General features: G+C 35.1%; 3 protein-coding genes across 4 annotated transcripts; 1 reads left to right on the plus strand and 2 right to left on the minus strand.

Annotated features, from left to right (window-relative positions):
- Positions 1–136: 136 nt before the first annotated feature.
- LOC124452791 lies at positions 137–11,889 on the minus strand. 2 transcript variants are annotated; one of them, XM_047003406.1, is made up of 5 exons: positions 11,598–11,889; positions 10,490–10,562; positions 10,218–10,389; positions 1,046–1,220; positions 137–806 (listed from the first exon to the last, which is right to left on the minus strand). In XM_047003406.1, the coding sequence occupies exons 3-5, from the start codon at positions 10,359–10,361 to the stop codon at positions 607–609; spliced, it is 519 nt and encodes a 172-aa protein (XP_046859362.1). In that variant the 5' UTR covers positions 10,362–10,389; positions 10,490–10,562; positions 11,598–11,889; the 3' UTR covers positions 137–606. The 2 variants fall into 2 exon arrangements, with proteins under 2 accessions (XP_046859362.1, XP_046859361.1); XM_047003405.1 differs by lacking the exons at positions 137–806; positions 1,046–1,220 and adding an exon at positions 6,578–7,395 and having other exon boundaries at positions 11,598–11,875.
- On the plus strand, positions 10,802–27,956 carry LOC124453395 (cytochrome P450 1A1-like). The gene is given in 3 exon segments (XM_047004213.1): positions 10,802–11,065; positions 26,376–27,246; positions 27,249–27,956. Coding segments are annotated over 2 exon segments (1,566 nt in total). The 5' UTR covers positions 10,802–11,065; positions 26,376–26,388.
- Positions 12,305–15,027, minus strand: LOC124452792. The gene is made up of 3 exons (XM_047003407.1): positions 14,244–15,027; positions 13,765–13,916; positions 12,305–13,361 (listed from the first exon to the last, which is right to left on the minus strand). The coding sequence occupies exons 1-3, from the start codon at positions 14,363–14,365 to the stop codon at positions 12,928–12,930; spliced, it is 708 nt and encodes a 235-aa protein (XP_046859363.1). The 5' UTR covers positions 14,366–15,027; the 3' UTR covers positions 12,305–12,927.

Consider the following 27,956-nt stretch of genomic DNA (forward strand, 5'->3'; position numbering starts at 1 on the left):
AGTGGTCTAAAAATAGGTACTCAATGTGTACATGTGGGTAGCCTTTCAATCAAATAGATTATAAATAATACTAGTGGTACTATTTATAATCTCCATGCTTTCAATAATATAGCAACAAATGAAGTAAATCAACAAATAAAGTTTACATGATACGTATATTCTTCAATATTATTTACAGCAAACTTGTTCGAAGTTTATGAATGTGTTTTACGACCATTTTTCAGGCAAATGAGCGAGTAAGTTTTGTTTGATCTTCGAACGCAGATGTATGCTTCAGCAATACTGCAATAATTTTATTGCATTCATTGCACAAAGCATTACAAATTCACAAATGTGCAATCAAGAAACCAAATATAACTTAAATACTGCTTAGAAAAGAACTTCATGTTGTTTAAAACAATCACTTTGACACACAAATATAATTTTTCCTCACGATAAATTCGCCGGCTTTTGCAAAGAGCTGTGGCCTCTGGGATTGTCCACTGTTTATTCATTCCGAAGATTGCCAAAGAAGTTGATTGCTTTAATTTTGCAATGACGTCACCATGCAGGCACTTCTCAACTCACACATTGTGGTTAACCGCACATGCGCATACATATGTGTAATCAGTGTCCCAGTTCAGGTTTGAAGTTTTTAGGCACACCACGTTGTACTTTTTCAAGTTCAGAAAGCTCTTCCATGAATGAACATAACAGAGAATTAATACCATAATTCTTAATAACAGGTCTGCTTGCAAGTGAAATTAGTTGTATATCTTTCAACTGCGACCGTGGTAAAATGTTACCCAATGTGTAGTAAACAAGTCCTATGTCAAATATAGAGAAAACAAGCAAATTAGTTTAGAATGTTTTTAAAGTTGACTTGCAATTTGTGTTTTGTGAACATGAACTCATTTGTGCAACACTTTGTGGCAACACTTTGCTGCAACACTTTCGACAAAAAGTCAAAATTATAGTAAATTAATTAGGGAGGAAAGGATTAGGTCAGACAATAAATCTGCAAAGATTAATAAATGTGGCTGATGTAGACCTATAAGTACTGTACCTAGTTTATGTTTCCCTGTCTTGCTTCCCAGGGGATTGACACTTTCTACTTCATCATAATATAATATAATTTGAAGAGCAGTCGGATCGATGGAAAACAAGGGATGGCTTTTGAATTCATTGCCATCACAATAATCTGATAACAGCCCATCTTGTCTTTGGTGTGAATGCAAGACCTAAATAAGTATATATATATCATTTATAAGTATATATGTATCATTTAAAGTGCAGGAGTCACCATTTTACTATGGTGATAGCCGGGAGGGTACATTGATATACACTTTGTATATTACGCTCGCTGCGCTTGCGCAGTTTGAGCGCTCTCGGATTGTGTAGGGAATAACATATAGAGACGTTCACCGCTTTTGCTTTGCGCAAAGCTCACCTTTATAGGTTTGAGCGCTCTGGTGACTCTACAATACAATCCATACAATGTGTTACCGTACATCCTGTGTCCCAAGTGAAGGAGTCGCCATTTTACTATGAAGACATTGCTAAAATTTTGATATGATGTGGAAAATTTCTCCCAAGTTAGACATAACAGTTATCTTTGAAATATTTTAGGACATTTCTCATATATATAACGCTTTTATTCATTGACACCGACGAAAACAGCTTGTTTTGCGTACGAGACCTACGTTGTTTACTCAAAAAAAATGCCGATCGAGGGTTAATGATGTAAAAAAATACACTGTTTCACGATATATCAATCAAGAAATTCTTTTATTACCAAAAATAACATATAAAAAAACAATATAAAAACACGTGTTTCAATGGTATATTTTGTAAAAACTACCGCCCTTTTCGTAGTCAAGGTCAGTTAGACGTTGACAATGCCAAGGTCGGGCAAAGGTCGCATCCTTGGTAAGCAATAGGAATTTTTTAAAGCTGACATGCGTGATGTCGTTAATTGTATTTTACTGTTAGCAAAAATAAGAATGTATGATTTCTCAAAAGCGATTTTGCCAGACAAGTTAAAACTCTGTACTTCAGAAAGCATTTTGGGCAGTTACAAAGTTTTAACTTGCCTAGATAAATCTCTTTTAAAGAAACCACACGTTCTTTTTGCTAACAGTCATGACAAATACATTTAATGACGTCACACCTCAATTTCTCATAATCATGCCTGCTAAAATCAATAACTGGGTGACTAACGAACTAACACAAAAATCTAAATCAGGGATGTGTATTCACGATTTTTTTGGTAGGGGTGTGTGTTTGGGAATAGCTTGGTTGTGGTTTAGGTTACTACTTGTCTAGAGTGTATGTGATTTCTGTGAGTACGTATTTGTTGCCAAAGGATGTCAGACTTTTTTTGTTAAATTCTGTTACATATTTATTGCGTTCGTAGATTTTACCAATTATAATGGCATCCTCCATTTATCTCTAATCACAATTGCTTTTGATTTGACTGGACTCCAGATTTTTTCGATTAACTTACTTAAAACAATTACTACGCGCGCTCTTATACACTTATAATTGATATGAACCTTCAACGCCGATAGAATTACTACGATTATATACAAATATATGTTAACTAGGCTTTAGTATTTTGAAGAGAAGTGGACACATCTTCCCATCCCACCCCCTAATCCAAACTATGTGTTGTAAATTTACATTATCACCTTGTTATATGCGTTTTTGTTGTAATGGGCTGCTTGCGTCTCTATTTGGTAAATGATAAAAAATAAATTTATTTGTCTTTTACTACTTTTAAATGAAAGCTTTAATGAAAGCTTAAATGAAAGCTCTTTTATAGGGATCTATTGAGATGAAAATCTATAACCGATTCAAAAAATTGCAAAGAAAGAGATCTAACACGCCTGTTACCAATGTCTCGAAAAATAAAGGCAAAACAACAAAGAAAAGGAACAGTCACTGTTGGACGAACGTTCCCGAGCCGTGCAAAAGTGAAGATCTTACCGCAGTGGTATCAAAACTAAAAAAGGAGTGGCAGTCAGCTAAAAAGGATCATGAAAAAATTCAGGAGTTGATGGCTGCATGCTATGCCTCAAGGAGATCACTTGTCTTGGAAGACGTCAGAAGAATAGTGAAAGTTGTTGAAATGTTCTCTCCTTTAAAAAATCTGCTATACGTTAGTAGCTAGTAGTATTTTTATCCCATAAAATACGTACATAAGTTTAGCAAAGCTTATAGGTAACTGCTGTACATTGTATTACTGCAGATCAAGGCTGAATTTGCAAATGTTATGGGGGAATAAAGACGTAGCTACACAGGTAAAGGAAAACTTCAACAAAGTCTGGCGTCACAGGCTGTTGGCATATGCTGAGAAAAATGGTGGTAAACATTCAAAAGACTTGAACAAAATGCACAATGCTATTGACAGTGGTATCCTTGATGAAGGTATGTCAGCTGATAATCAACTTCATACACATCAGAAATTCTCTTGAAGAAAATAAAACTAAGAAGGATCAGCAGTTGTTTCTCGATCAACATTTGTGTAGTAATGTGTGCTATTTTTTAGGCGAATGTGCTGGTAGAGCAGCTATCAAAATCGCTCAAATTGTCTTCAAGCTTCCAAACAGTAGGAGGACGCCTCATGTTAAAGAAGCTGTTATCAAAGTTGTTAAGGTAAAACCGGCATTATATCTTTGCTATAAAATGAGTATTACCATACTACTTCATTTTTGTTTCTCACATAACAAAAAGTAACTTGTGAACCCTAATGAAAGTAGACACTTAAGACTTTATTGTATAGTCTCAAGCTAATTTTCTAAATTTTCTGCTGTCTTTTTATCGTTGAATGGCGCTTTCCTCGATGAAAAAATAAGAAAGCAAATTCAACCTTGTATTTTGGTAGTGGATGACATTTATCAAAGTGACATTATATATGTTGTCGCAGCAGGAATAGTTTTGTGCCATGTAACAACCAAAAAGATTGGCGATGCTCTGGTTGCTTTGTTGGCCACGTACTATATGTACAATATAATATACATTGAGGGCAAGAATGTCTATAGCTTTCTTGACATGGCATTATTGGGAATTATCCCAGAGAAGTGTCCATCTTCTGTGAAAAGTTTAGTTGGAGTGTTATCAAATGTGTTCAACTAATGATGAATGCACATGGCTATAAAGATTATGGTTTATTTCAATTCTTTTTTGTGAAGTTTAATTTGAGTGAGATGAAAATATGTGCATGTAAAGTATTTTAATGAAGATGTTAAGCACTTATGTGCTTACGTATATTATACGAGTCTTGTTTATTGTAAGCTTTCAGTAATTTCATTTCTTTCCAGGGCAAGGGGCTGCTTTTTAGCCATTGCCGATTTGATGAGATAATGGGGCTAAATTGGCTATTCTGTCTAGAGCTGAATTTCACACAAAAGGGGAAAAATAGCTCGCTATGGGGCTAAATTGGTCCTCTTACCTGGGGCTGTTTCAGCTACGTTTTGGGACCAAATTTGGCCCTTCTCTAAAGTATGGGGCCGTTCTGGGGTCAATATTTTGGCTCCATTTTGGGTGCTAAAATGGCCCTTTTCTTTTTACTGTGTAGTACAGTACAATCACTTTCAAAAGATATCAGTTTCAAATCCACCCCCACCCCCAATCTCAGGGAGTAGAGTGAAGGTAAATAGTAGTATCACTAATACTGTGGTATTGGCATCGGAAGTCAAGCCAACAGCTCCTAGCTATAGCAATGCCAACCAAACCCAATGAATTTGCAGACATTTACTCCAAAGTCTATTTGTCTACACATTTCAATTTTCTGAAGTATTATTTCGTAGACACCGAATATCCTTTGCTTCCCTATTAATGTTTTTTGAATACAACGACTACAACATGATGAAAGGAAACATTTTTAAAATACAGAAAGAAAAGGAATGAACTACAGATGTGAAACATGAAGCCAACGACCGAGCTAGGTGGGCAGCAGAGTGCAAGTTTATTCTCAAAGAACATCTATAGCGATACAAAGATTCCAGCCACGCCTGGCATTTTTGCATGCCAAAACGCTAGTTGGTAAGTCATTGTGTCCAGCGGTTTTTGCACAAAATACTTAATTAAAATAATTAATTACTGAAGATGGCGGCTGTTTCAAATGTGCGATTTTCAGCAGAAGTTTTACATCAAGAGGAGATATACAGCAGAGCCGTTGAAGAGCCGCATTCCTCCTTAAAAAAAGTTGAAGAGGCAATTTGCGCATTAGCAAGGGAAATGCAATGCGAAAATGTCTCAAAGAAGTGTGTCGAGCAAGTACAAGCTATGCTTGAACTTGCAAAGAGATCTACTTCCACGCACAACAATAGTTCGCTGAGATTGATGGGACTCTCTATTAATCCAGCCGAGCTTTTAAAAGAGGAGTCACGAATTTGGCTAATGGGGATTCGTCGACGACTTGGTGGCAAAAAAAGCATCAGAAACCCATATTATGGGGAAATTACAAGGGACACTCCTCATGCTTTTTTTGCTACTGTTCGCACTTTGGATGGTTTTGTGGCTCCTTTTTGTTACCAAGTTGAGAAAAAGAAGGCTGAGGTGATATCCTTCACCTCCATGCGCCTTTTGAATGAGTTGCTTGTTTTGTGGTCTGGCTTGTCCAAAGAAGTTGCTGCTTACCTAAGGCGAAGTTTTACCGGACGTCGAAAGGGTCAAACAGCAGCAGTTATGGTTACCGAGGTGAAAGACTTTGTTTTTATGTACAAAAAAAGGCCTGGAAAGCTTATCATTGGATTTAACTATGGAGAGTGGAATATTAATGGGTTCCTCAACATGTTTGTTAGCTTATAAAATATAAATGTGTACAAGGCTTACAGTTGTGATTTCTTTGCATTGTCTATCTTTTCAGGTAAAGCAAAACCAGTCTGATTGTTCTGCTGTCATGCCTATATTTTACTGTGCTTTTATTGGAAAATAATAAATCGATTCATAATTAGCTATATAAATTTGCTTAAAAATTTTCATACAATGAGATGAGCAAACAATCAGGCTGAATTCTAATTGTTACTGTCATTACGAAACATTGGTTACATACAACATATTTTGGTTGTCTTTAGTTGTGCATTGCATTTGTTTAAATTTTCACAACTGTAAGTAATATATCAAAACCTTTAGATTTAGCATGGTGATTGTTTGGTTGGAAATTGCCTCCAAAATAATTTTTGAACGTATAATTTAATTTAGTCCTAATTTTGAAGGAAATTACTACCATCAAAACATCAAATCTATTCATATTTTTTATTTATTTGATATTGAGCTTTCCAGTTTCTTATTTTGTACATAAAGACAAACAAACAAAAAAATGCCAAACAGCAAAAGAAGCAACTCATTCAAAAATTAAGAAAAAATATGAAAAAATTCAACCTAATTCATGCCATCCCTCTAAAAACAAAGGGATGTACAAATACTTTTTAAATTTATTTCAAATTAGAAAGTTGAAACCTGACTAACAACTGAGCCATTTATTAGCTCTTGGTTATTTGTTCATTGCCTGCTTTAAAAACAAAAATAGGGCAAACTAGCACATTGCCTGTGAATAATAGACAGTAAATTTTTTAATGAGGATACCACCCTCTGGCTTCTTCAAGTTTTTATTAAATTTGACAATGGTTTAAAAAAATTAGTTAAACTACACAAATATCAGTAAATGTAAAATTCAGATGAGTATAATATATGCAAATTTGATAGTATGCATATGTAAAGCTTGTATGCTCTAACATGTACATATTCTGGTAAGATTAAGTTGCACAGATTATACTTGTCCTAATTTGATAAAAGACTAAATAGTTTTGTTACATTGTATATATACAATTAAAATTTAATGTATTGCATTAATCTATCATAGGGAACCAGCCAAGGGGTGGGACATTTAGCAACACTAACACGCTTAGCCCTCTTACTACCACATATCTGCTCATATGAGCTAGCCTTATAAACTCTTCTATACTTTTCTTTGCCCATAACTCCTTTGCTATAATATACAGCAATCGATCTTAACATATTCTCATCTGATCTTTCGAACTTCTTCAAATCTTCTTTGTAAATTTTTGGAAAAACCTTGCTCTTAAACTTACTGCACTTTTCTAATCCTTTTACTATATCACCCACTTTGCACTTTTTTTCTAATGTCTCCAACATTCCAATGGTACCAGGCTTTGTATCATCCTTACTACCTCCATGAATGGCATTAGCCGCCAACATAGTCTCCATCCTGCGTGTTCGACCAGTGGACTCCACACAACCTTGCCCAGTTGGTTTGTTTCTTTGCCTAACAACTGCCTTCCTGCCTATGCTAAAACCTTTCTCCTCTTGTTCCTCCTGCCTACTTGCACCTTCAATGAACTCTGTCCTGATGCTATCTAACTCTTCTACTTCATTCACCAATTTCTTTACCTGTAAAATTTATGAATACAGTTCCAGCACAAAAATGCCATACATATTCTGATATAAAATACAAGCACAAACAGTTCACACTAAAAATACAATTAAACTGAAACAGTACGCCTTGGCGCTAAATATGTCGATTCTGTATAAAACAATCTTTCATTAAAAAATAAGCCTATCATTACAAAATTCGACACATCATGTCAAAATATTGCATATGTTGTTGACTACTACCGTGAAATTGGCACCACATTGGGCACCACATTCAACACAACATTCATCACAACATTCATCACAACATTCATCACCACATTCAACTAAAATTTATCATTCAAAATGATAAATGGAAACATCGTCTTTAAAACACGTTTTCCATCAAATACAACCGTAAAAAACATTTCTTAACTGTTTATTACTATTTTACTATCCTTAACCATCACAAAGAAAGTATAAAAGTCAAAAAATTGAACAAAACACTAAACTTTAGGTTACAGTGTACTTTTCATTTCCCTTAATTCGCGTATAATTTAAAAACTACACGGTAGAATTTTTTAGACTTGGCCAGAATATAGATAATTATATTGTCTAAAATATATCCAAAATCTGGAGAGTGCACAAAAAAATAAGTTGTAGAAAATCATCTACAAAGTTGGATGACTCAAATGCGCGTAATATAATCTTAAAAAATTAACTTCCTATATCCAGGTAACTTTGCAAACAAAGGCCTATAAATAAAAAACTACACGGTAGAATTTTTTTAAACTTGGCCATATTGTGGATATTTTTATTGCCTAAAATATATCCAAAATCTGGAGAGTGCACAAAAAAATAAGTTGTAGAAAATCATCGACATAGTTAGGTGACACGAATACGCGTAATATGATCTTATATAATTAAGTTGAGAATTATATTATACTACGCGCATTTGAGTCATCCAAATTTGTCGATGTTTTTCTATTATTTATATTTTTGTGCACTTTCCAAATTTTGGATATATTGTAGACAATATAAAATTCTATAATATACTTGAGTTTAAAAAATTCTACCGTGTAGTTTTTTAGCTATAGAGCTGTTTGTCGAATGTGGTGCCAACTTTACAGTTTATACCAGAGTACATTCTCAAGGAATATTATTCCCTTTATATTTTTGTGCACTCTCCAGATTTTGGATATGTTATAGACAATAAGAATATCTACAATATGGCCAAGTTTAAAAAAATTCTACCATGTAGTTTTTTATTTACAGGCCTTTGTTTAGGAATGACTTGAAATTCTTAACTTAATTATATAAGATCATATTACGCGCATTCGTGTCACCTAACTATGTCGATGATTTTCTACAACTTATTTTTTTGTGCACTCTCCAGATTTTGGATATATTTTAGGCAATAAAAATATCCACAATATGGCAAAGTTTAAAAAAATTCTACCGTGTAGTTTTTTATTTATAGGCCTTTGTTTGCAAAGTTAGCTGGATATAGGAAGTTAATTATATAAGATTATATTACTTGTATTCGTGTCACCTAACTATGTCGATGATTTTCTACAACGTATTTTTTTGTGCACTCTCCAGATTTTGGATATATTTTAGGCAATAAGAATATCTACAATATGGCCAAGTTTAAAAAAATTCTACCGTGTAGTTTTTTATTTATAGGCCTTTGTTTGCAAAGTTACCTGGATATAGGAAGTTAATTATATAAGATTATATTACGCGTATTCGTGTCATCCGACTTTGTAGATAATTTTCTACAACTTATTTTTTTGTGCACTCTTCAGATTTTGGATATGTTATAGACAATAAAAATATCTACAATATGGCCAAGTTTAAAAAATTCTACCGTGTAGTTTTTTATTTACAGGCCTTTGTTTAGGAATGACTTGAAATTCTTAACTTAATTATATAAGATCATATTACGCGCATTCGTGTCACCTAACTATGTCGATGATTTTCTACAACTTATTTTTTTGTGCACTCTCCAGATTTTGGATATATTTTAGGCAATAAAAATATCCACAATATGGCAAAGTTTAAAAAAATTCTACCGTGTAGTTTTTTATTTATAGGCCTTTGTTTGCAAAGTTACCTGGATATAGGAAGTTAATTATATAAGATTATATTACGCGTATTCGTGTCATCCGACTTTGTAGATAATTTTCTACAACTTATTTTTTTGTGCACTCTTCAGATTTTGGATACGTTATAGACAATAAAAATATCTACAATATGGCCAAGTTTAAAAAAATTCTACAGTTTAGTTTTTTATTTATTGGCCTTTGTTTGCAAAGTTACCTGGATATAGGAAGTTAATTATATAAGATCATATTACGCGTATTCGTGTCATCCGACTTTGTAGATGATTTTTTACAACTTATTTTTTTGTGCACTCTCCAGATTTTCGATATGTTTTAGACAATATAATTATCTATATTCTGGCCAAGTTTAAAAAAATTTTACCTTGTAGTTTTTAAATTATACGCTAATTAAGGGAAATGAAAAGTACACTGTAACCTAAGGTTTAGTGTTTTCTTCAATTTTTTGACTGTTATACTTTCTTTGTGCTGGTTAAGGACAGTAAAATAGTAATAAACAGTTAAGAATTGTTTTTTACTGTTGTATTTGATGGAAAACGTGTTTTAAAGACGATTTTTCCATTTATCATTTTGAATGATAAATTTTAGTTGAATGTGGTGATGAATGTTGTGATGAATGTTGTGTTGAATGTGGTGCCCATGTGGTGCCAATTTCACGGTAGTTTATTGACTTATTGACATAAGACAAGATCGAGTAAGCAAAGATAATTTCAAATAAAACTACTAAACATTTTTTACCTTATCATCAAGACGTTTAAGCTTCTGAGACACACATTTTGCTTTCTTTTGCTTGCTCATATTTCCTTCCCATGCCAATCTTTCGTTGCGCATGTATTCCCCAACATTGAATCGTTTGGAATTCGTTGCCTTGCGGAACGGCATGATTGACGACGCTAAATTATCCCATTTTCTTCAAAACAAAAAATATACGATTGTAAGAAGATTATTTATCTTACCAAATAACCAAAATCTAAACAAAAGAATGATCGGATAAAGAAACCTATACAAACCGAAGTTAGAGTAAATTATCAAACTTCGCCAACCGACGCCATTTCGCCAAAAACCCTCGAGCAACAAGCTCGTCTGTTGAAAAACAATATGTGTAACCATAGCAATTGAGTTATCAAAATGATCCTCTAGTTATCCTCTATAACACTCTTGTGTTCCCAAGTAGCTCAAGGAAAACGTTTGCTGGAAAATCATCGACAAAAATAAGGAATTTGCTGTTCGATAAATTCGTTACCAAGCTTCGAAAAATGTCGCGCGCCGGCAATAAAATTTGGCACATTCTAATTCTCTAATTTTGCGCACAAAAATGCCAAGCGTGAGCTATGTTCATTGCAACGCCCTTATTCCGTCGTGCCAGACAGTGCTGGGAGGAAAAGTCCGTCTTCAGTACACACCGGTACAAGACAAGACATTGATGACCACTACACTCGCGCGACCAGTATGCGCGTATCGCCTGATTTTTTAGTAACAATATAATTTAGGCTATAAAAGTCGCTCATCATTTCTCTGGTCGAAAGTCGAAAGTCCACTGCTACATATTTTCAAAATTTTGATCAGTCGTAGGGGCAAAACAAGTGGTACGTAATTATCATTATATTTTGCTCGATCTTACTGTTCACATTTTACTGTTTTGCATTATTTTATCAGTGACAATTAATTGAGATTCTGACATCATTTTAGACTTTCTTGTGCCATGCTATTATATGTATACGGTATCAGACTATCTGTAACTGATTGTTTTTTATTGCTCGAAATTGTATGTGTATGGACACAAATATCAATTTAAATATATCTACTTGCTAAATTTACGGACGTAATAAGTGCATTGCTTAGCTGCAAATTTTTCAGATTACTTATCAACTTATACGCATATATTACAATGCTTTGTACGATTATCATACACAGGGTGTATGGGAAGGAGACATTTTGCTTGAATTTCAATTCCCCATCCATGTACTCGCTGCTATTCCTATAAGCCATAATGAGCAAAATATTTTTAAATTTATGTGGTTAAACTATATTACATGCATTTGTTACAAATTCATAGCAAAAAATCATAAGCCCGTTGTCTTAACATAGTGATCAGACGTTAAAATTTTAACAACTTACCAATTTCTAAGAGTTTCCCTTTTTATACACTGTGTTGAGCAATGACAGAAATTAGCTTTCCCGTGCCAGACAGTGGCAGGTAGATATCATGAAAGAGGTAATGAGCTATACTAGCACATCGAGTTTTGACCAAATCCCTTCATTATTGTTTCTATATCTTAGCGTATTTATTCTAGTATGTTCGCTTGAATCTATACCATTCCTGTTATTTTATAAATCATTCAATTTTAATAAGTTGCATGGCTATCAGTCAGTTCTTTGCATATGCCTGACTCTGACTCTTACGGTGGCGTCATTACTCTCGCCAGCGTCAGCGTAATGTAAGGTCAAAGTTAATCTTGATCGCATGGAAATGGCCGTATGATTCATTGCAGCAAAACAAAGGCATAGGAACTCAATTTCATTTCGATTGAACGAATCTCTCTCAGGGTTAGTTCACTAAAATGTAAATTAATCAAACGTGACATATGGCCTACAACAAAATAGGCAGTGGCGTAGCTAGCGAAAAACATTTGGTCGGGCGAGAAAATTTTCCGAATTTAGACTCCCTAGAACGTCGGAAATGGCTATCTTAGAAAGCAAATGCGTGATATTTATGCAGGAAATAGAACCATTTTGGTTATTTTAAATTGCCGAAGGATCTTATAGTAAAGCAGGAAACAGTTCAAAAATAGTTGCAGATATGTGATTTATTTTTTCAACACCACATACATAAATAGATACCTATGTACATCTTGTAAAGAAACTTTGACAAAAGAACCGAAAAAGGCTCAGATTTGTCATCAACAACTATCAAAAGTTGTGATGAAATTGTCGTGCTGAAATGACAATCATCATTGACTGCATTAAAAAATTCCCGGAAAAATTCTCACATGGCATGGACGTAAGACATCATCAGCTTGCTATCAGCCATATATGAATACCTATTTGTATAAGAAAGCAAGTCTTCGTGGTTTTTCAGTGAACTTCTTTACTACCTCATCATGCAATGTGTTGGCGTCTTCTTTCTCTGACAGTATGTCTGTGTGAATGGAAATCCTGCAAAGAGAACTAAAACGTCCTTGGCTCATAGTATTTCTAAGATAATTTTTTACCCTCTTCAAACAAGAAAATGACCTCTCAACTGAAGCACTTGTAATTGACAAAACCCCATTTAACTTTAACAGTTTTACAACTTCTGGAATACTAGATTGATAATGGAACTGAAAAATATATTTCAATAATTCATCGCATGAATCACAGTGAAAGTCTTTATCTCTGTAAATAAAACAAAGTTGGCTAACTAGCATTGGTATGTCAAACATATCACCATAAACCTCCTTTAGAAGATTTATCTTTTCTGAGGGCACTTCACCTTTCCACATCTTAAACACCCTAGGGTTAACAAGGTCAAAAATCTAAAACGCTCCATATTCTGAAATCGCTCAGTCAGCATAGTCACAACTGTGTCAAGAATTTCAAAATACATTTGTTTGTAATTATGCCGTTGGTCATACCTGGTTACTGATGGTCCCACTTTCTCAACAGCCAGGTTGTACACCTGACAATATTCTGTATCATTTCTCAGAGAAGCAGCAAAGGCCTTGAATCTCTCAAACCTACTCATTCCATAATGATAGTCAGTGTCCTTGTCTTGCAAGATAGAATAAAGTATGGCTGACTGCTCAAGAATTCTCTGGAAAACATGTACCAAGAAACAAAACAAGAAGCCATTAAGGTAGCCAAGTAAACCAGTAACCTTACTTAACGTTTCATCATCCCAACCTATTGGATTATCAGTAAGATTTTCAAATATGTCTATCAGTTTCTCATAGTTAGAATGCAAGACATTGATGACATGAGCCCTATAATACCATCTTGTGTCACCAGGACTAGGAAACTCAAGCCTATGGGATGATAGTAAAGCTTTTCTTTTGGGGGGAATTGCTAGTAAAGGTGCAGAAAGCACTAATATTAACAAAGAAAATCTTAACAGGTGAGATGGAGGATGCAGCTTGACATAATACTAGATTTAGTCTATGGGCAGCACAGTGAACAAATTGAGCATAAGGATAATCCTGCTGAACTTGAGCTTGAACACCATTGAGATGACCAGACATAACAGATGCACCATCATAAGTCTGTCCAATAAATTTCTCTTTCACATTACTATATTGACTTAACTTACCCTTAACCACTGATGATATAGCAGTTGCAGTCCTATCACAACTAACATCAACAAACCCAAGCTGTCTTTCAATGACACTTTCCCCTTTGTCCATTCGAACAATTACACTCAATTGTTCTTTGGTAGAAATGTTCATCAGTTGCCTCATCAACCTGTATAGTCAAGAAAGTGAAGCAATATATTTCCTTTAAAATCTCATCCTCTATTATCTTATCAAGACAATCAATCAAATCATTCTGAATATCAGGAGAGACTCCAGTAAACCGCCCTCCCCCAGCAAGGTGGGTTTCAGCAAGCCTTCCATGTAATCGCCTTTCAAAAACAGAATCCATCTTGGCAAAACGTTCAAGTAGCTCTCTATAATTTCCTCTATTCATGCTGCCACTAGATTCATCATGCCCCCTAAATGCAAGCTCTTGCCTAGACAAATATAAAACAGCTTCTGTTATGGTTTTCAACATTTCCCTGTTTTGCCTTACCTCCTCGTTATGACGCTGAATCTCTTCACGTCTAGTTTGTGACATGAGACAGTCGATACGAGGCTGAAAACCGTAGGTCTTCCAGGTCTTGTAGGCACCCATGTGCGATTTTGCCTTCTCATGCTTCTTACAATCGGATAGGAAATTCTTCATGTTTTTGAATCCCGTCTGCGTCCATGAAGATGACGATCCAGGGCAAAATAAAAGACAAGGCCAACAGAACAATGCATTCTTTTCTGAGCTACCACAAAGCCAATCTTTCTTCGAGTACCAACTTTCCTGAAAGCTTCTATTGCCTGTAGTCGCTTGTAAATTTGGAATTGGCCGCTGCTTTACGAGTATATTTTGCTCGCCTGATTGTCGAACAGAAAAGGGTTTCTTTTGTAGTTCACTTATTATATCGATTTCATTAGCCGAAGCCATTGTAATGTAAGTTATCACGATTTCCAAACGTATATTTCGAAAGCTCAAACTTCAGTCACGCTTTTGAAAATGAACCCCACAAGATGTTGTTAAACGTTTGAGTGTGTTCACAGCTACTCTCAACCAATCAGATTACAGATATTCCCACTATAGATTTTATTACTTGGTCGGGCTGAATTTTCAGAGCCCGACTAGATGTTGCGAAACAGCGCATTTGAGTTTGCTCAGTTGCTGTCAACCAATCAGATTGCAGATAATCCCACTATAGATTTTACTACTTGGTCGGGCTGAATTTTCAGAGCCCGACTAAACTGCGTAATGCCTGGCACTAGAAATGCACTAGTCATTGTTGCTAAGTAACGTTTAAAAATATGATAATTTGCTAATAACGACGCAATTTGACAAATATTACACTAATAGACTGTGGATTATTGCAAAAAGAGTCGCAGAATTTAAAATTTTCGCAAATCCAATTTTAAAGAAAACAAATTTTTCATTTTTGGGAAAATATTTGGTCGGGCTGGGCCCGACCAGCCAGACCGCTAGCTACGCCACTGAAAATAGGTCTTCATCATTGCAATCTTGAAATTTCATAGGACGCCAAAGTAAACAAGTGTATTGACTATATTCGCTTTAAAAGGAATTTTCTGCATAAATGGCGTTTTAAATGTATAAAATTTACTAGACCTGAGGTGCTTAATCAAAGTTATAATCTGGTGGTGTGTCGATATACGCTCAGTGCGTCCCAAATTATATGTGAGCTTCTTAATAGTTTATTATAGTAGCGAGAAACGTGCCGAGCAAAAGTCGAATTTGGATAATAAACTATTATTGGTTGAGGTTAACATCAAGAATAATTTAGACTAAGGTAAATCTTATCTTCCGAAGCGAAACTGAGCTAATATTTGTAAGTATACATGTTTGTTCAAACCATTTACTTTATTTGTAAGTATGACGTCATAATTACAGATTCGAGAATTATTGGCTAGTAGTTGACCAATCAAAACCGACATTGCTTGTAGAGTGAAAATATGGACCTTACGTTCTACCGACAGCAATGCGAACCAGAGCCTTCTATAAATAAGAGTTGGGACAAACGGTCTGGGGCGAGCGCGGAGCCGCCATTTTGGTTCCTACTTGCAAAGTGAAACTATAATAATACTATTGGAAATTGGGTTTATATGCAAAAGAAGAAGGCAATTTAAGCTTATTCCATGGTAGTATCAAATATATTAGGAATAATAGCAAGCTCTTTGCGTTTTTTTAACGATTTGCGGCACACCTGATTTAATTTCATTGATTTGAGCTTCGTTCGCGGTTTACTAGTTCGTGCTTCAAATTGATCGTGACCCATTGTAAGAAGAATTTTTCGTACGTGAACGTGTTTTCTCGGCTTATGTTCCGACTCTGTAACAAGTTTTCAAGATCTTTAAGCTTGGTGGCAAGCGGCAATGTTATCCTGGCATCAGTGTTATCAAATACTTAGACAAGACTTTATTCGAAACTTCGAATCATTCATTACCAAATTCATTACTAAAAATATATTGTACTCAGCTGTTTCAGTGAATATCCTAATTATAATTACTTCATTTTTAAATGATTAACTAAAAATACAAAATACAACATGGAAAATCATAAGAGTTTCTGTGATTTGGTGTAGTTGTTTTAGTGTGGAAGTGGCTGAGAATTGAGAGGTTTGTAGATTGACCAATTTCAGAACATAATGAGAAATCATCTTCGATTAAAAAACAAGCTTTGGAGTAAGAAAACTATTGAAACTGCATCAGCACAAACTTTTCAATGTTATTTGGCCCAAAAATGTTTCTCTACTTGAGTCAGTTAATTGAACCTTATATCAAAAGCAGTTCAGCACAACAATCACCATACTCAATCAAATTTCGTGAGTTCGACGTAAAGGCATTTCTTTCATTTTTTTCGTAATCCTCGATTCTTGCGATATGTAATGACATTTAGTAGCCTTCAACAATCAGTTATTACACACTTATCCATAAAAAAAACCGCAATATTATCTCAAAATACTGTATTACTAGCAGCAATTGCTATATAAACACTAACTCAAAATTCAAAACTAGGAACCAAAATGGCGGAAATTGATCAGGTGATCAATATTGCCCAATCAACGTAAGCGAAACGGATAACAATAGATGTCCCAACTCTTTCTTATAGAGGGCTCTGATGCGAACGGCAACGGCAACGTGGGCGTAAATACGTGTACGCATGCGCCGTTCTCGCTAAGCGTGCACGACGTCATTTTGACGTTGTGCGAGAACGGCATTAATAGAGTGCGCAAACAATCGATGTGTTCAGAAAGAACAGCATTAAGGTAAATTGTTTTGATATTAGACTAGTTATTTATTACAATTTTAGGCGTTAAAATATTGTGCAAAGTCAAGGCTTCACACAAATTTTTCATTATTTTTCTTTTCAATTAGTGTTCCTATGAAATGGACTGAGCTGCATGATCAGATTTTTGTGCGAGAAATTTTGTTGATTCAACCATGGAGCAGTAGGAAAGCATCTCCTGAAAGAGGAGAAGCATGGATGAAGATAGCTACTTCATTGAATTCTTTGGAAACACCAACGTTTCGTGTAACTCAAAGGTCTGTACGTGATCAATATCCTGTGCTCGAAAAGAAACATAAGAAGAAGATCCGTTATGAGAATCTTGCAAGTGGAATATCATGCCAGGAGAATGAAGTAGATCTTTATATGGATGAAGTTATCACATTGTTTCATTAAGCTAATGTGGAGCACGAAAGAGCATTAATGGAAAAGAAGAGAAAACTTGAGGAGGAAGCCAGTCAGGCAGCTGAAATGATACTGCAATCCTTTGAATCATTTGGTGAAACTCGCAAGAGATCAGAGTATACTAATTCTGAGGTAAAAACAGCCAAAAGAAAACACAGTAGTGGTTCTGACATGGTTTTGTATTTAAGTGAAAAAAGTGAGAGAGGGGCTAAGTTAAGGAAGAAGGAATTAGAAATAATGCAGCAGCAAACTGGCAAAGATTGAGAATTAAAAGAAAATGACATGAAACTTAGAAAAAAAGCAATGGAAGTAGCCCAAAATCAAAGTAATTCTGTGCTGAATCAGCTTGTCAAATTGCAAAGGACTTAACAGCAGCAGTTCATGCAGTTGATGAGGCGCCAGCAGGAGGAAAGTCCATACATGATGGCCGTTTTGAATAAGTTAACTTCTGGAAAATGAACGATGACTTAGACTATTACCAGAGAACAGCCTCCTTATTTTGTTTATGCTGTGATGATAACAGATCAAAGTAAACTTGCTTACAAATCTCAATTGTTCAGTTTTTTAAAGTAAATATTTAAAAAAGTCTATGCAGTTTCATGCTGTCTTTCATATTTTACAACTATTGTCTAAATGTTTAAATTTTTGCATTTAAATCCATTTATTAATGTTCTGTTTTGAAAGAATTTCTTATGAACAATGGCCTTTTTTATTCATTTACATGAAGTAATTGTGTATAGTGGGTGGTCAATGCCAAAATATTCTACTGTTGCTGTGCCATACAAGCATGCTCTTGCATTTTCTATAAGAGCACACACAACATACATTTTCCCAACTGCACTCAAACGTACTTTCAAATTGTTTTTAAAGTCCAAAAATTTTAAGTAATCTACAATGTCACAAACAACCATTCAACAGCTATTCTCACTTGACTCATAGATTTGTTCCATTGTTTTTGTTGTTCTGTTACTACAGCTCCTCGGAAAGGGCCCTGTAATTGTGGTCTGAGAGGGTATGCAGGATAAACATATATGCATAAAATAACCCCTTGCATGTTAAATGAACATTGCTGTAACATGTTGAGAATACCAGATTGGGCAAGCATTGCACTATCATGCCTTTTTCCTTCGACTGGACCATAAAGATTAGCTATCATGCCTGATAGTGTTGCAATGGATTGAACCTTAATAGCATGAACTTTCTTGTGTCCAAAATAAAGTGTACGTTGCAATCGACCTGGTCGTGCAACAGGACGAACAGTCCCGTCGACGAACCCCCAGCAGTTGTTAAGAGCTGTACCCTTTTAATGTATAACTGTGGCAAACTCCTCTAAATTTTCTGGTTGCAACCATGCCTGGTTAAGATCAGTGAGCAAATGATGCCATCGTTCATGAAATACGTTCAGAAATTGATTCGATATCATGCACAACTGAGGTTCAGGTCTGGCAAATCTATGAATCATATCAACATATCTGCACGAATAAGCAAACCTCTTCAAAAAAATAGAAACCCCTCAATGTTGTCTACTTTTAGTCCATTATAGCATTTTATTTCCCCAGGCAATTCCATTATTTTAGCAAGGTTGTAAATATCATTTCGGAAGAAGCGAAATTCTGCTAAACATTCATTATCTGTGATTCGATCTAAATCAAAGTCTTCATAACGCCAAAACGGTATCCTAGGACTTTTGGGTTTAGTTACACCGTATAGCAGAGCATATTCGTCATCATCTATTGCATTCAAAGCATGAGCGAACACAGTAATTTCCCTAAGACTCAGCATATTAGAATTTGATGAATCTGTATTTATACACAAAAATCTGAGTACATGCAATCGTAAGGTTAAATTTAATCGGGAAACGGCAACGTAAACCGCGCGACCGTTCCAGTCCCCGAGAGTTGCCGTTGCCGTTGCCGTCGCTTAATCGTAAGGTCTCTAATAATAAAAACAAGACGCCAGCTCTGGCGATGTGTGTGAAAATCCAGTGCAGTACACATATTTCGGTATTAATTTTGTGTCTAAATTGCTAGCTATGCTACTTTAAGGGATACAGCTGAGCAAATATTGAGGTACATCCGCAAGTCGTATCCACCACTTCGCCAATGAGAAGCACGTGTAGTATTTTCACCTGTTACGTGATACAAAATGTAAACATTGCGTACATCGGAACAGCTCTATCATATATTCTTATATGGCATTGGGTGTTTTTGTTTGAAAAATTTCGACTATTAAAGTGTTCTTTTCGCAGTTTTATGATGCAAACATGTTTTTATATCTTTTATAGATAACAGGGGTTCTGTTTGTAATATGTATAGCCTCTACAGTCAATTATTATCGATGGTAGAAAATGTAAATACTGAATCCAGTTTTCCGAAACGATGGCTAAAACGTGATGTGTTTGTTGTATTAGTAACAACGCTTCTCGAAATCCAAACTTGATAAAAAAGAATAAAAATGGTAATCGAGTTTGTTTTCATCGGTTCTCGGCGCCAAACCGCTTGCCATAGAAATGTTTGCGTTGGGTTGTAGTGTGTGCGTACTGTCATCGTGGAGACGCTTCATATGATGAAAAGACAGCTACATTTGCCATTTGAAATTTGGAGTTAACACAATACAAACAATTGTATGACGTGCTTTTTGGCTTTAGGAACCAATAAAAACATATTGAATGATCATATTATTTCTTAAACTAAGGATTGCAATTCCTCGTTTTACAAGTAGCTACCCGAAGTGCATTACTTTGTATACACAATTCAGACACCGTTACACTATACCGGATTGCTTTTGCATCGGATTGTATTACTATCCGAGAAAAAATTTTATAATTATGTGTTCACACTGTACGGCCGCTTAGCTTTTCCCAAACCTTTTGCTTTTGGGTAACAGATAGTTTGGCTTCGAATCTTGCGCCAAATTGGCGGTGAGAAATGATAAAAATAAACTCGATCACTATTTTCATTCTTTTTTATCAAGTTTGGACAGCGAGAATCGTTGTTACAAACACAACAAACACATCACGTTCTAACCATGCTTTCAGACTACTGATTCTGTATTCACATTTTCTACCGTCGATTTTTATTGACTGTAGAAGCTACACATATTACTAACCGAACCACTGTTATTTATAAAAGATTTATAAACATATTTGCATCAAAAAAGTGCCAAAAGAACTCATAAAAAGTCAAAAATTTTCAAGTCAAAACAGTCAATGCCGTATAGACCAATTTCACAGTATTGTAGATTATATTTTTTGTGATAAATTGATTTGGTAAAATCAACATGCATTAGTGACATACTCAATCAAAAGGTGAAGCTTAAATTTCAAGAGCTAGAAAAAATGGAAGATCCAGATGCCTTCGCCAAAGCTGCTTCTTTTGACTATTCATTTCGGTTTAAGGCTGGTTTCAGTAAACCACTCGTATCGTTTAAAAAAAGATCTGCTTTTTCGAGCTATTGTGTTGCATTATAACCAGTTATCTTCCTTATCTGAAATAAATCAGTTCGTCGAAAGGTTGAATATCCATGGCTTCATCGAATATCTACGCCAGTATCCTCACCAAGCGCGCGCATTAATTTTGTATAATGAGAACAAACTTACGGCTGAGAAACTGGACGAGGTTTTCAACCGGTATTCTCATCTAGGGGGAGCAACAGACGTATAAATGAGGAGGCTGTGTCATTAAACATTACAAGATATTTAGAAGATGTGGAATCTGGAGAAATTTCTTGTCTTATCATTGATCTGGAAACAGAAGAATTGTCTGAAATGGTTGCTGCATTGCCCATAGTGTTGCAATTTGTTACCGGGAGTACAAGTGTGCCAGCAATTGGTTTTTACTAGCCACCATCCATCACATTCGAGCATGATACTGCAGGAAGAAAGCTGCATGTTCATACCTTATTCTTTTGAATTATGACAGTTTCAAAATTGAGTTCACATCTTGTTTAGCTGAATCTCCAGGTTTTGGAAATGTGTGACAGTCTATCAGATAGTTTTGACAATGAAATGAATGTAACATCGTATTATATTTATATTCATAAACGCAAAGGACATGAGTCAAATGTTGTTTAGTAAGTAATGTTAGCTTTTTTAATTGTTTTTGGAACAATTTTATATACGAAGTTACAAAATTTATGTTTGTTGATAATATTTAGAGCATACAAAGATAAAGACTCATTTTGCAAAAGTGATGTAATTAGAAAATTATAGTATACTGTATAATTGTGCAAATGTTTTTTTCGTACAGTGATTTCATATTTGTTACATGTAGATGTAGTTGTGAATTGCTCCATGATGATTATTAAGTAAAGGTAGTAGTTGATTTAAAATGAAAGCAACAATTTCTTTTTTAGTCTGTCCAAGTTTGTATGTTACATGTGTGGTAAATAGCCAACGACATATTTGAAAAAAACTTCATAATTATACCAAAAATAACTGTGCCTTTTAAGTATAAATTCATTCTGCTAAAGCTACCAAATAATAAAACAAATCAAGAGCTTCACGCCAGTCATTTGGAGTTGACAAACCTCGAAGATTACACAATTCAAAATATTCTTGGTGATCCGTATTCCCAGCATTGCAACAAATTTCAACTTCATATAAGGAAATGACTTCATTCAACTGATTTTTATGGACAGGCTGCAATTGATCGACAATGCCTGCAAGTTCTGGAAAAAAATAATTCATCAGGTTTCCAGCAACAGTGTCATGACTGGATGGTCGGATTTGATGGGTATTCCAGTGTAATCTGAAGATATCCAAGTCACGCTGAATGACTTCATGGAAACAAAACCAAGCACATTGCATGTGATATACATTTCCATCTAGTAATAATCTATAGCTCTATGGATCGGAAACCCAAATGGTTTCAATTTACCATAACCGTCTACGTGACAACATTCGTTTGGCCCAACAGACTTGTACTCCCGCTTCTTTAGCCGATGTCGCTTTGGTTTTTCAGTTCCGCCTGGATGAAGTGTTTTTAAAATTCTTTAAACCATGTCTCTAGGTACGCTCAATCTATGCTTAAGCCATGGGATATGCCATATGCTTCAATAGCCTGATACACAACTTGGACCATCCAATTCAAGTTGTATTACTTTAACTATTTCCTCCTCGTTAACGTCATTGACTGTTTTTCTTTCCAGACCGTATTCTTTCAGCCGTCGCTTCAGTGTTGAGAGTGCAATACTAATTCCATAATATTTTTCCAAAAAGCACAAAAATTTTTTCATATTCGTATCCGGAATGAAAGTAAATTCGATGATATCTTGTTCCTTTTTACAGCTTTCTTCTTCGTCATCGTTCACTTGCCGGCCACAAAACGGGCGAAAATTGTAAGTTTTAAGAAGTTCGTTAAAATAAGACGAGCAAAACATTGGACAAAGTTAAAAAAAATAAAACGATGAATGAACAGCATGTTGGATGACATAGTTCTCAAAATTAAAAGTTCTCGAATGTGATTATAGGTGACCGCACAAACGTGGGTAAGAGACTGGGGCGAATGTGTAGTGAGTATTTTAAAATGTGTAGTATAATTTTGAGTGATGTTTTCTTATTCTTTGTTATGTTTTTTAAATTATTTTTCTGGTGGCCCCACTGATCTGAAATAGACTGGATAACGCAACAAACTGCAAAAAATGAAACCGGAAATAAATCTGCCCAAATCGAAGTTGGGGACCCACTTTTCTATAGATTTGTATTACAGAATCACCGTTTTTGCAATATTTTGCTTTTTACGCGTTTCTGATCGAGGCAGTTTTCTTATCACAACTATAGAAAGATAAGAAGAATACTTTGGAAGAAAAATTGCGGTTATTACGACTTCATAACGCTGTGAAAATTGATTCGCAAATTTGAGGGAGTGAACAACTTTGATATTATATACTTTTTGAATAAGGCGTATGATTCTTCACTGAAAATCGATGCGAAATACAGATATAATGATCCTAGAGTAAAGTAGTTTAGAAATTATGTTTGTCAACCATCTATATTCTAATCAGAAGCTAAAGCTGTTATCGAATACATTTGGACTTGGTTGTCTGGTCACTCTGGTGTGGAGAAATATACATGAACCATAAAAGTTCTCATGGTTCTTTTCAAATCCTGCAAGACCAGGCACCCGAATTGGTACCTGACTTGGTTGTTCTTTCCTCTAAGTTAGGGGCACAATAGGATCTACACTAGAAAAATTTGTTACTTATTTCAAGACTAAAACACTTTTATGATTATAATATTTGTACGACTAGATGTTAAAATTTAATAAATACTCTTAAATCAAATTTAAATAAGAGGCAACAGAAATCTTTCAATAGCTATATAGGAGATTGGAATATGCTTCCTGATAAATGAAGACTACTGAGAAAGAAGTATTTTCAATGAACAATAGCAATTTTCCCAAATCATATGACCAGCATTTGTTCGAGACATTGATCATATCCCCCAAAAATGTCAGTAAAACTTTGACCAAGTTCACACAAACTCGTTCTTATCAACAAAAAAATTAATAACATATAGAACCCACAAACCGACCAACTAGTCTTTTATCAGCTACATAATATAGTTACAAAGACTTACCAAATTAAAGTCATCATTTTTGATTCTGATAAGAATACAAATGGTTGACTGAACCTAATTTTTACCCCCAATTCCTCTATGATCATGAATTCTACATTTCAAATCAATTTTGTGACAAAAGTCCTGCGTCTTATTTAGAACAAGCTTGTGTATTGTAGGGTTGTTCACTCCTTCAAACTTGCGAATCAAGTTTCATAGCGTTGTGACGTCGAAATAACGGTAAACGTTCCTCCAAAATATTCTTCTTATCTTTCTGTAGTTGTAATAAGAAAATTGACTCGATCAGAAACGCTTAAAAGGCAAAATATTGCAAAAACTGTGATTCCGTAGAAGGCAGCCGATATGAACATTATGGCATTGGTATGAACATTCATATTGTACAGTCTTGCATTGGTGTTTGCATTTATAATTACATGCATTGTATTCATTGGTATTGACATTCATTCTGTCTTTGTTATTCACATTCATTCATATAGTCATTGGTATTCACAATCATATAATCAGTGACATTAGTTAAAGTTACTTTAAAGTTAATGTAATGTTACTTGGTTGCTTTGATGCAATGGCAAAGCTGGAAAACTATTTACATTTCAAATTGATTAATCAATGCAATTAATGCATAGTTGTGTACTAAACTACTAATTCAATTTATTGTAGTAATATATTTAGTGAAATGTGCTACCATGTATATGTAACTAGAAACTAAATTTGCAAAGATGCACATTCATACACATTTTGTCCTTTACCCATGCAAATGATTTCAAAGACTTCAAATTGCACTTGTCCCTTGGATTCGTGCAATTTTGTTTTTCTTTGAAAAACTCGCTCGTGCATTTTCCTCCTAAATTTCACTCAAAACCATGCTATTACCTATACAAACATAATCGTAATTGTAAACTTTGAAATACTTTGGTGAATTCTTGCCAAAATTTCGATAACTCATAGCAATTTAGTAATACTGAATAGATAATGATGTTGATGTTTAATGAAAATGATTTGAACCAAGGATATCTTAGCTGTTGGTACTGATATAGACCTACGTTTTGACAACCTTAGCGGTAGTCATATCTTCAGATTCAAGATGACTACCGCTAAGGTTGTCGAAACGTCAGTCTACATCAATACCAACATCCCTTCTCAGGACTCCACTAACCTGGGCGATCTTCATCCACAAGCATGATGTTGATATTTGTTATGCGCGAGGAGTAGGAAACCTATGGAATTGCCAATTTACGACACCGAAGAAAAAAACACAGGCGAATTTAAAACTCCGTATACCCTAAGAGTACCCGGAGCAATTAATGCCCAACATAAAGCTGTATGTAGAACCATGAATTTAAACAAAAAAGTAAAGAAAGTTTTAAAAATTGAAGTTATTGTGATTTTTCGTCTTTACCCATTAGACATCTATAGACAGTAATGAATACTATTGCATATTAAATATGATGTTATGACGAGATCATTTCTTATCAACATTCTGCTTCTTTGAAAGAATGTTATATGCAGTGCGGTGTTTTTGAAATTAAAAGAAGATATGATCTTCGCACTTTGCGGGACAATTTAAGCAATTTTCTCATGAAGCTGAAAAATTCAGGTGACTAAACGGGATTCGAACCCATGATCTCTGCGGTGCCGGTGCACTGCTCTAACCAACTGAGCTATGAAGTCACACAGTGCAGAGTAGGTCAATTTGTTGGGTTGATGTTTTCCCGTGAAAGGAATGTCATATGTAAGAGTGTTATATGCAGTGCGGTGTTTTTGAAATTAAATGAAGATATGATCTTCGCACTTTGCTGGACAATTTAAGCAATTGTCTCATGAACCTGAAAAATTCAGGTGACTTCTGCTTCTTTGTTGTTGTTGTTGACATGTTTTTAGTAACTTTTTATGTTAGCAAGCTGTAGTACGAATGCTGTGAGTACGACTACTATAGGAAAACGATCTTGTCAAAGCAGAATCTTGTAGCTGTAACTGTAGTATGAAGTTTGCTAGTATGTCTAATTTGTCGTTGTGGCATAGTACACCTTGTATTCATAATTAACAGTTTATATATGTATTTGTGCAAATTTGTCTTTAACTTAGTAGTCGATATTACTCTCAAGTTTATGATTTTTTATAAAGCCTTTAATGAGCTCCAATTTTCGTTATTACCATACGCTTGATTTCATCTTTCCGCTCTGCCCATTCATGGCTACAATTCTGAATACCGATAAACTCTCCATGAAGAGATAGCCAGTTGCAAAAGTTTGTTGTTGAGCCACTTTTGATTTATCAGTATCAAAATTGCTCTTTACTTACAAACTATGTGAAAGTTATTATTTCCGACAGAGTTAAAAAAAATTAAAATTCACTTATTTTTATAGATCAAACGTCAAGATGCTCTTGGAAGTATTGTTGTCCCTAGTGGCCATTTACCTGGTATCTTACGTCATTCAAACATGGCTCGAAATTAGAAAATTACCACCAGGTCCCATACCCCTTCCCATCATTGGAAATTTACATCAACTGGGAAATAATCCTCCATTTTCCACCGCAGCACTTTGCAAGAAATATCCGAACGTACTGAGGCTAAAGTTTCCCTTTGGTTACTGTCTATTTCTCAACAGTGCACAAGCTGCTCGAGAGGCGATGCTGACCAGAAAAACTGACTTTGCTGGTAGACCAGTTGAGCAATTTTACCCGTTAAGTACCATATTAGGTGAAAAGGATATTGCCACTTCCGATTACGGACAAACTTTTGTATTTCGCTCGAAGGTTTTTAAAAGCGCTATGCATTTATTTGGTGATGAAACACAAAAACTCCAAAAGCGCTTCCAGGACATGGTTTCGTTGATGTTTCAAAGGCTAGACAAACTTGTCGGAGAAAACGTTAATTTAAATAAAGTCGTAGAATGTTCAACTTTTGCGCTTATGTGGGAGTGGCTAACTTCTGAAAGATTGACGCATGATGATGACAAAATGAAAAAAATCATCGAATTCAGCGAAAAACTGAATTTTTTGGGACGCCAAGGCAGCTATTATCAGCTTTTTCCTATAATGCGTTATTTACCGACTAAATTCACAAAATATCTCAATTACGTGCTAAAAGCCAGGTATGATTTGTTTGGAAAGGCCTTAGACCACCATAGAGCTACATTCAAAGATGGAGTGATTCGCGACATCACTGATGCAATGTTATTGTCTTATACCAATGAAAACAATAACGGTAAAAAATCCCTGGTTCAAATGATGACGTAATGTTCTTAATGATTGACGTAATCTTTGCTGGCTCTGAGACTAGTGTCTCTGCTTTAAATTGGTCTATCTTACACCTGGTTCTCAAGGAAGATATACAATACAAAATACAGGATGAATTGGATAGATGTATGGAGAAAGAGGACATGCCAGATCTTGGAGAATTAAAAAAATTCCATTATTTGAGTGCTTTTGTTTGTGAGGTCTTTCGCTCGACTACAAATCTTCCCTTTCTGGCGCCACATCGCACTATACGCGACACGAATGTTATGGGCTACAACATACCTAAACACATGACGGTGTTTATAAACCAACATAGTATCAACTACGATCCACTTGCTTGGGACGATCCAAACACTTTTAGTCCAGAGCGTTTTCTTGACAAAAATAGCGAATTTGTCGGATGGAGTGCACTCACGGGCTTCATGCCGTTTGGTCTGGGACGACGTGCCTGTCAAGGAAAGGAGCTTGGAAAACTTCAGGTTACAATGATGCTTGCCTGTCTTCTGTATCGCTACCGTTTTAAGTTAGCTAAAAATCAAGAGCCACCTAAACTAAATGATCCTATTATGGAAATAACTGCACGTCCAAAAGACTACTTGGTGACAGTTTTGAAAAGGAAATGACATGAAGACTTATTATTCTCTAAAATATGTTACGATTCTCTACAGTCGACCAAAACACTACTTAAAAATTTGGTTTGGTCATGA

This window comes from Xenia sp. Carnegie-2017, unplaced genomic scaffold, assembly GCF_021976095.1.
Source record: "Xenia sp. Carnegie-2017 unplaced genomic scaffold, XeniaSp_v1 HiC_scaffold_25, whole genome shotgun sequence".
Lineage (NCBI taxonomy): Eukaryota > Metazoa > Cnidaria > Anthozoa > Malacalcyonacea > Xeniidae > Xenia > Xenia sp. Carnegie-2017.

Coding starts and splice junctions, on each gene's coding strand:
- LOC124452792 (XM_047003407.1), bottom strand. CDS start 14,365: ATGAGAAGGCAAAATCGCACATGGGTGCCTACAAGACCTGGAAGACCT. Junction 13,917..14,243: donor TTCAGCGTCATAACGAGGAG/GTAAGGCAAAAC, acceptor TTGACTATACAG/GTTGATGAGGCAACTGATGA. Junction 13,362..13,764: donor TATATCATCAGTGGTTAAGG/GTAAGTTAAGTC, acceptor ATAATCCAATAG/GTTGGGATGATGAAACGTTA.
- LOC124452791 (XM_047003405.1), bottom strand. CDS start 10,361: ATGCCGTTCCGCAAGGCAACGAATTCCAAACGATTCAATGTTGGGGAA. Junction 7,396..10,217: donor TTAAACGTCTTGATGATAAG/GTAAAAAATGTT, acceptor TAAATTTTACAG/GTAAAGAAATTGGTGAATGA.